This window comes from Trichechus manatus, unplaced genomic scaffold, assembly GCF_000243295.1.
Source record: "Trichechus manatus latirostris isolate Lorelei unplaced genomic scaffold, TriManLat1.0 scaffold00216, whole genome shotgun sequence".
Classification (NCBI taxonomy): domain Eukaryota; kingdom Metazoa; phylum Chordata; class Mammalia; order Sirenia; family Trichechidae; genus Trichechus; species Trichechus manatus.
This window is the reverse complement of record NW_004444152.1, coordinates 908,349-916,346: the sequence shown is the minus strand read 5'-3', so window position 1 is coordinate 916,346 and position 7,998 is coordinate 908,349. Positions and strand designations below refer to the sequence as shown.

General features: G+C 54.2%; 1 protein-coding gene across 1 annotated transcript in view; it reads right to left on the bottom strand.

Moving 5' to 3' along the window:
• Positions 1 to 3,004: 3,004 nt before the first annotated feature.
• Positions 3,005 to 7,998, bottom strand: part of ZNF574 (zinc finger protein 574) — a 5,341-nt gene continuing 347 nt past the window's right edge. The window contains exon 2 of the mRNA XM_004388751.1: positions 3,005 to 5,954. Within this exon, the coding sequence (XP_004388808.1) occupies positions 3,262 to 5,934 (2,673 nt within the window). The 5' untranslated portion in view covers positions 5,935 to 5,954 and the 3' untranslated portion in view covers positions 3,005 to 3,261. The remainder of the gene's footprint in view (positions 5,955 to 7,998) is intronic.

Below are 7,998 nucleotides of genomic sequence, written 5' to 3'. Positions count from 1 at the left end.
TAGAATGGTAACTCCAGGAAGGTCATTTGGTTCAGCCCCCTGCCTTCAGGCTGGTACCGTCAAAACCAGACCCAAAGTTTCCTTCTCTTCCAGGCCATCCTTTACAAGTGGACAGCCAGCCCACCTCTCAGAGCACTCCAGCTCACTGTCTTGAAGCATCCACCTCCACCCCAGTGAATGTGTCCAACTGCTCCGCATTCTCTGAGGTGTAGCCACACTGAGGCCTCCTCTTGTCAAAAACACACTGGGCATCAGAGGACCACTGTTCTGTGCCCTGGACAGTTTTGCTTGTGTAACTTCCATATCCAACTAAAAACAGGCAGTGCGAGCCTCTCAGAAGAGTCTGCAAACCACCTTTATCAGAATTACTTGGCATGCATTCCAAGTGCACATTCCTGGGTCTCGCCTCAGATCTGCTTACTGAATCCAAATCTCTGGGGGAATTGTCTTTAACGGGTGATCCTAACACACATTATAGCTTAGGAACCTTTGCTTGTACAACAGAAGGACCAGCATCCAACCAGGGTTTAGCTGGCGCCATCTTTTCTGAGGACGATGGTTCTTTAACTGAGGATCACAGAAGTTTAGGAGGGTGATGGTGAATAATAAATGAACCCCCTGAACTTGTTTGTAAATGTTTGTGCACAGAAACCTTTCTTAGAGTGGAAGTGCAAAGCTTTCATTAGACGCTCCAAGAAAAGAACCACAAACGGGGAAGGATGATCACCCACTGCCATAGAGCCATCCTTCTCTGCTTAAGGCATCTTTATCTTGTGGCCAGCCAGCACCCTCCTCTCTCCATTCCTGTCCCTTTTCTTGATTCAGTCTGATTTTTATCTTGTTTTACAAGGATGTATCCTCCAAATGTTCTGAGCACTTATTAGATACAACTTTTAGAATGTTCTAGCTCTTGAGTGGGCATAGTTCAGGAATGATCCTTATCTGGGAATCAAAGGGGTCTGGCATGCTGGGCAAAGGTCCCTGGGTGGTACAAATGGTTGGAGCTGCACTACTAACTGAAAAGCTGACTGTTTGAACCCACCCAGTGGTGCCACGGAAGAATGGCCTGATGATCTGCTTCCATAAATATTACAGCCCCAAAAAACCCTATAAGCAGTTCTACTTTGTAAACAGGGTCGCCATGAATTGGAATCAAAGACAATGGTCAACGGGTTTGTTCGTTTTTGGCGTGCTGGGCTAAGATGGCTCAAGTCTATTCTGCAAGGTATGAGGTTACTGAAAGATGGTGCCCAAGATCAACACACCTGCATCAGGAACAACTGGTTAATAGATGCTTTCTCTTCATTACGAGCTGTGAAGACATCCTATCAAATGGGTGCATACTTTTTTGTTTTAAAAAATGATTAAAATAAGCATACCAAAACCCCGTTACCGTCCAATTCTGACTCATAGTGACCCTACGGGACAGAGCAGAACTGCCCCATAGGGTTTCCAAGGCTGTGATGTTTGTGAAAGCAGAGTGCCACATCTTTCTCCTGCGGAATGGATGGTAGGTTTGAACTGCTGACCTTTCAGTTAGCAGCCAAGTGCTTAACCACTGCGGCATCAAGGGCTCCTTAAAATGAGCATAATTTAGTAATTAAAAAAAAAACCTCTGTATTAATAAGAGTTAGGAAATCTGATTTCTAGCCCTGGTTCTACGACCTGTGTGACTTTGGGAGGTCTCTATCCTCCATGAACGCTCATTTTCTCATCTGATCAGTAGCTAAATCAGTGATTTTTCAAACCATTTCTTTGAGCACTAGGGATCACAGAGGGCCATAGGGCTGCTGCTGAGAGTAAAGAGTGGATGAGTGGGCAGGTCTTTAGGCCTCACTTCTCCCTCGTTTCAGTGCAAATGGTTTCCCTTTTAGCTCTAATCTACTGGATTTCCAAATAAGAATTCTTCCCAACAAAAGGATCTGGAGTCATGGGAGGGGGCATGCTTATTTTTCTCTGGGTGTGGGTCTTAGCCCTTGAAACCCCTATGGAGCACAGTTCTACTCTGATACACATGGGGCAGCCCTGAGTCGGAGTTGATGAGTTGACTCAATGGCACCTGGCGTTTTGGTTATGGGTCTTAAAGACTAGCATAGCAACTACGCATTCCCACCAGTCATATACTGTCTCCTTTCTCTACCAACTCTCCCCTCCCCCGCAAGTTATCTGAAGGCAGAAGGTGAAGCAGCAAGCATCATGGTGACTAAGCCAGATAAAACCAGGCTTAAATTCAAACTTTATCCTGTCTGGGTTGAGTGACCTTATGTGTCACCTCATCGCTTTAGACTTCAGATTTCCTTCCCTACAAGATCTTCTCCTCACAGGGGTCAGTGTGAAGGTTATACAAAATAACACAGGAAGGCACTCGACACAAACTAGACCTTCACACACTGGCTACTGTAACACTCCTCCCGCGCAAAAACATCTGGCAGCCGAGCCAAAGCCCAACTCCAGGTGGGCTTCCAGGCACCTCCCTTCGTGAAGCTTCCTACTCTATCCATACATTATTCAGGAGCTTCTCCAACTCCACAGCTGGGTCTGATCCAAGGAACCACCACTCTCTGATGCCCCAGAGATCATGACCGTTCCCCACCATCCATTTGCCCTCAGAGATCCAGTGAGAAAACCACATGGTCTTGGCAGGCACAACCTACATCGGGCCAGGAAGTGGGGGAACAGGGGTGGTGAGAAGAATCTTACAAGAGTTCTCCAAACGTTTCTGACGCCAGCAAAAATTGCGTCAAGCTTTTCTGTGGGGCTATGGAGACCTCTAGTGGCAAAGGAGCCATGCTGCCTTCATCTAGCACCAGACTGAAGTCTCTCCCAGGTGAGAGCCATGCCCACAGGATGTTAACTCAGCAAAGGGTCAGTGAGCTCCTACTATTTGCCAGGCCTGGTTCTAGGCACTGGGAACACAGCTGTGAAAAGTCAGATGCACTACCTGGCCTTACGGCTCTGGAATTCCACCCCACACAAAAGGGCCTGGCAAAAGCACATCAATGTCCAACTAATTCTTTATTGACTGTTTCAACCTGGGGCCACCAGCGCTAACAGGTGGAAGGTGGGGAGCAGGGGCACCTTTATGCATGTCAAGGACCCCAGAGCATCCCCGAGAGAATAGATCCAGTTACAGAACTTACTACATGGTGGGTGAGACAGGACAGGGACCGGGCACACTATGTACAGACATTTAAAGGGGCACTGGAGAAGGATCTTCAGCAACAGGGCACAGTGGTGCTGAAGAGGGAAAAAGAGTCCGCGTCAGCCACTGATCTGGACACCCTCGGCCTCTGCCAGCGGGTAGATTTCAATGGCCTCCACCAGGGGCAGTGCCTCCACTGCAGTCTCCATTACGGCCAGGCCCACGGCGGCCTCAGCCTCCGCCAGCTGCTGCCGCACGGCTGCCTGATGCTGCTGCTGGTGGGTTTTGCGGTGCTTCCAGAGGTTGGAGAAGGAGCGGTAGCTCTTGCCGCAGTCGGGACAGGAGTAGGGCCGCTCGCCCGTGTGGATACGGCGGTGTTCTGCCAGGCGCATAGAAATGGCAAAGGCTTTGCCACACACCTCGCAGGCAAAGGGCCGCTCGCCTGTGTGCAGGCGCCGGTGGTCCTTCAGATGGGTGCTCTGACGGAAGGCCTTGCCACAGTCTGGACACGGGTACGGCCGCTCGCCTGTGTGGATGCGTCGGTGCACCTGCAGCGACGTCTCTGTGCTGAACAGCTTCTTACACTCGCTGCACTCCAGACCCCGGCGTCGGGCAGGGGCCGAAGGGGCTGCGGTGGCAGCGCCTCCGAGAGCTGCTGGGGAGGTGACTGGTGTGCGAGTGGCCCGTGGGGCCCGAGGGGCCGGGGGCTCCTTAGCTAGGACCTCTCCAGGCCCGGCTGCCGCGTGGGCCGCCTCATGTGCCTGCAGCCGAGCCGCCGAGCCCACCTTCTTGCCACAGGTGCCACACTCGAAGCGCCGTGGGGCCTGGGCAGCAGCAGCTGCACAGCGGTGCTCCCGGAGCCGCAGTGAGGAGGGGAAGGCAGCCCCACAGGATGAGCAGCGGTAGGGCTGGCGCCCAGCATGGGCCACCAGCTGGTGCACCTCCAGCAGCCGGCGCAGCAAGAAGGAGCGGGGGCACTCACGACACTTGTAGGGGTACTCGCCCGTGTGGTGGTAGCGGTGCATGAGCAGGCGGTAGGGGCGGTGAAAGCGCACCCCACATTCCTGGCAGCGGTAGGGGAAGTGCTGGGCGTGCACCAGGCGGTGCTGCCTTAGTGTGGAGCTTTGCGTGAAGGCCTTGCCACAGTCCCCACAATGGTAGGGCCGCTCCCCGGTGTGGGTGAGCCGGTGGCGGGCCAGGTTGGCAGGCGAGTTGAAGGGCTTGGAGCAGTCCGGGCAGGAGAAGGGCCGCTCGCCCGTGTGTGTGCGTAGGTGGTTTCGCACGTGAGACTTCTTCTTGAACATCTTCCCACAAATGCCGCACTTGTGGCGCCGCTCCAGGCGGTGCACGAAACGCTGGTGCCGGGTCAGCTGCAGTGCCTTGCCAAACTCGCGGCTACACAGGAGGCAGCGGTAGGTGCCCGGGATGGCAGGACCTGCTGAGCTCTCCTCAGACACGGGGGGTTCTGGGGCCTCTGGCTCTCCAGTCTCTGCTGGGGCTGGCTCAGGGAAACCAATGACAGGCTCCTCTGGTGGGACCGGTGTCGTGGGCAAAGGGACACCTCCTGCCCCATGGGTACGCCGGTGATAAAGGAACTTGGTGAGATTGACAAAGGTCTTTCCACACGGACACGAATGCAATGGGTTTGGGGTGTGGGCTCGCCGGTGGGCAAGGAGGAGGGCCTCTGTGCCGAAGGCCAGGCCACAGTCCACACACAGGAAGTGGGACTCGCTGCTGTGGTCTCCAAGGTGCTGGTCCAGACTGGAAGGGCTGGGGAAGACACGGCTGCACAGGGGGCACTTAAAGACCCCCTCCCGGTGACTCCGCAGGTGCTGCTGCAGTTGGTGGGGGGAGAGAAAGAGCTGGTCACAGACTGAGCAAAAGAGCTCCTGGGTGGCTGCCCCGCTTGGCTCTCCACTGTTGCTCCTTCGGGTCCTGCGCCCCCGGCGATCATGCCCAATGGCTTCACCGTTGCGCAGCTCGTAACTGTGGTCAGAGGCCGGCAGGGGATCCGGCTGAGACGCAGGCACCTCTGCAGGTGACGGGGCCAGGGTCTCTTGCTGTAAGGCAGGCTCCTCAGACTCTGGGGCGGGGGCGGGAAAGTGTGTAGCCTGGTGCTCCAGGAAGTCGGCTGGTAGCTGGAAGAGCTGGGAGCACTCAGAGCATTTGTAGAGGAGCAGCTCCACCTCGGTCACCACCTCAGTGGTGGTGGCAGCAGCAGAGGGAACAGCTGCCCCTTCCCCACCCTCTTCTGCCTTGCGGTAGGAGTGCTCCACAGCCACACGGGCCTGGCCCACAGGGGGCCCTAAGACAACTGGGGACGGAGGCTTGGTGGGTGTGGCCCGGAGGTGTGTCTGCCGGTGGCTCAGCCAGAGCTCCTGGCTGGCGAAGAGAGCCTTGCAGTCCACACACTCATAGTGGATGGTGCTGGAGCTCAGGGCAGGCAGCTTGGGAGGCGGCTCGGCCGGCACTGCCTCCTGAGGCACCATCATCTTCAGGTGCAGCTCCTGGTGCTCCAGGAGCTGGCTGGGTGACATCAGGAGCTGTCCGCACTCCAGGCACTGGTACTGACTCTCCTGAACGAGGGTCTGATAGAGGCCTGTGCCCGAAACTGCCTCTGTGGCCACAGTGACTCCAGGGTCAGCCACGCCCACCAGCTCAAAGTGCTGCTGGGGCACATGGGAGTTCTGGTGCATGAGCACCTCCTCCAGGGATCCGTAGAGCTGGTTGCACTCAGAGCAGACATAGCGGTGCTCAATGTACAGGACCGTCTCCTCTGACTCCTCTGTCATGGCGGCAGCAAGGCCCTGGGCTGGTAAAAGGAGAGAGGTTGGAGCAAATCACAGCGAAGCCAGTGTTTCCTCAGTCCTTCCAGGGATAGTTCTTTCCTTTGTCCACACCCTCCTCCCAAATCCTTAGATTTATTTCCCCCCCTCTAACTTCTTGCTTCAATTTTCCCACTCCCACCGCCCTCCGTAACAATCCTTCCTCTCTTGAACACACAAAACGAAAACACAAAACCTTCCCAGTGAATCCACCCCAAGTCTCACCTCTGAATCAACTCACATCAAACTCCACCCACCAGATCCTTGTAATCTGTCCAATCCCCCTATACTCCTGCACCTCACAGGTGGCCCCATAACCCTACCTCCCACACAGGAACTTGTCTCCTCTCCACTCAGACCGCTTTCCACTGACTCATCTCTGTATGGACTCACACTATGTCACTCCCTTCTTCAAAGTACCCAGGAGAGTTCTCTCACCTAGATCTTGCTGCCTCTCAGACCTCTTTTTCCACCCAGACCACTCCAACTGGCCTATCGTCCTGCCACTCCACTTCCAGCACCCTCACACGGACAAGCCTCTCTCCTGCTACCCACTCACGTTGACCCAGCCCATCTACACACCCAGGCTTTCCCCACCTTAACCACTTCCCCGTGGTACCCAGATCCCCTCTTTACAATGACTTAAACCCCTCTACAAATCAAGGCCCTCTCCCACCACCCTTGCCCCCTCTCTCCAGAATACCAAGACCCGGCTTTACAAAAGCCTAGCCCTTTCTTCACACCTACACCCTTCCCCCCCACCCTCACTCCCTCTCCAAGAGTACCAAAACCCTCTTCACATTAATTTAATCACCCCATTCTTTGCACACAGACCTCACCTACAATTTTAATCCCCTCTGGGATACCCAGACCCCCTCTTCACATACACTTAAACGCCTCTTCTTCAAACACAAACCCTGCTCCCAACACCCTAACCCATTCCAGAGATACCCAAATCTCTTCTTCCCACCGACTTAAACCTTTCTTCACACACCCTAAACCATTCCAAGGATATCCAGATCACCCCCCACCGTTATTAACATAACCTTCTTCTCTTTGCAAAAAGACCCCCTTCCCAGTCTAACCCACAATAGGGATGTCCAAACTTATTCCCATCAACCTAAGGCCCTCTTCTTAGCAAAAACACCAAACCCCACCCTAACCCATTCCAGGGATGCCCAGGCCCCCTCTTCATATCAACTTCTTCTTTATAAAAGATTCTTCACATGCTGTAACCCACTCCAAGAGAGTGAAACCCCTCTCACACACCGCCCTCTTACTGGCCAAATCCCCTTTAGGGACACCCAGACCCTCTCTTCTTCTCATGCAAGATCCCCACCACTCTAACCCACAAGATAACCAGGCCCCGCTTCCTCACAGCCAGACCACTCTCACCAGCCTATTCCTCTGGGGAGGCCCAAACCTCCAACTTATCAACCTAACATCTCTCATTCCAGGAACACTCAGACCCCACTCTTCACCTTGATCTAACTCCCCGTACTTTTAAAAAGGAACACCTTTCCCCAGCCCATTCTCAGCATACCCAGACACCATTTTTCACGTTATATAACCCCTTCTTCTTTGCATAGAAAGCCCTCTCCTCCACTTACTCCAAAGTTACCCAAATCTCTCTCTTCAAATCGGTCTAAATCCTCTTCACATTCATTTAACCCTAACCCCCACACCTGGATTTCTCCCTTACCTCTAAACCTGCTCTTTGGGAATATCCCATTTGCTAATACCTCTTTTTTCCACACCCAAACCCCTCTCATTGTCCTAATCCAGGCAGAACTATTTTCTTTACATTAACTTAATTATTCGCTCTTTTCTCACGACCTAAACCCCTCCCCCCGCTCAGGTCCTGGACTCGACCCACCGCCAAGCCCTTTGCCCCTCGGGGCCTTGGAGCCCTCCTCGGGTGCAGCCCTAATGTCTTCCCTTCGCACCCAGGTAGTTCCCAGCTCCCAGCCCCAAGTCCGAGCTCCGCCCCGCCTCACTCAGCCCTTCACACGACCCTCGCCCCGGCCCACC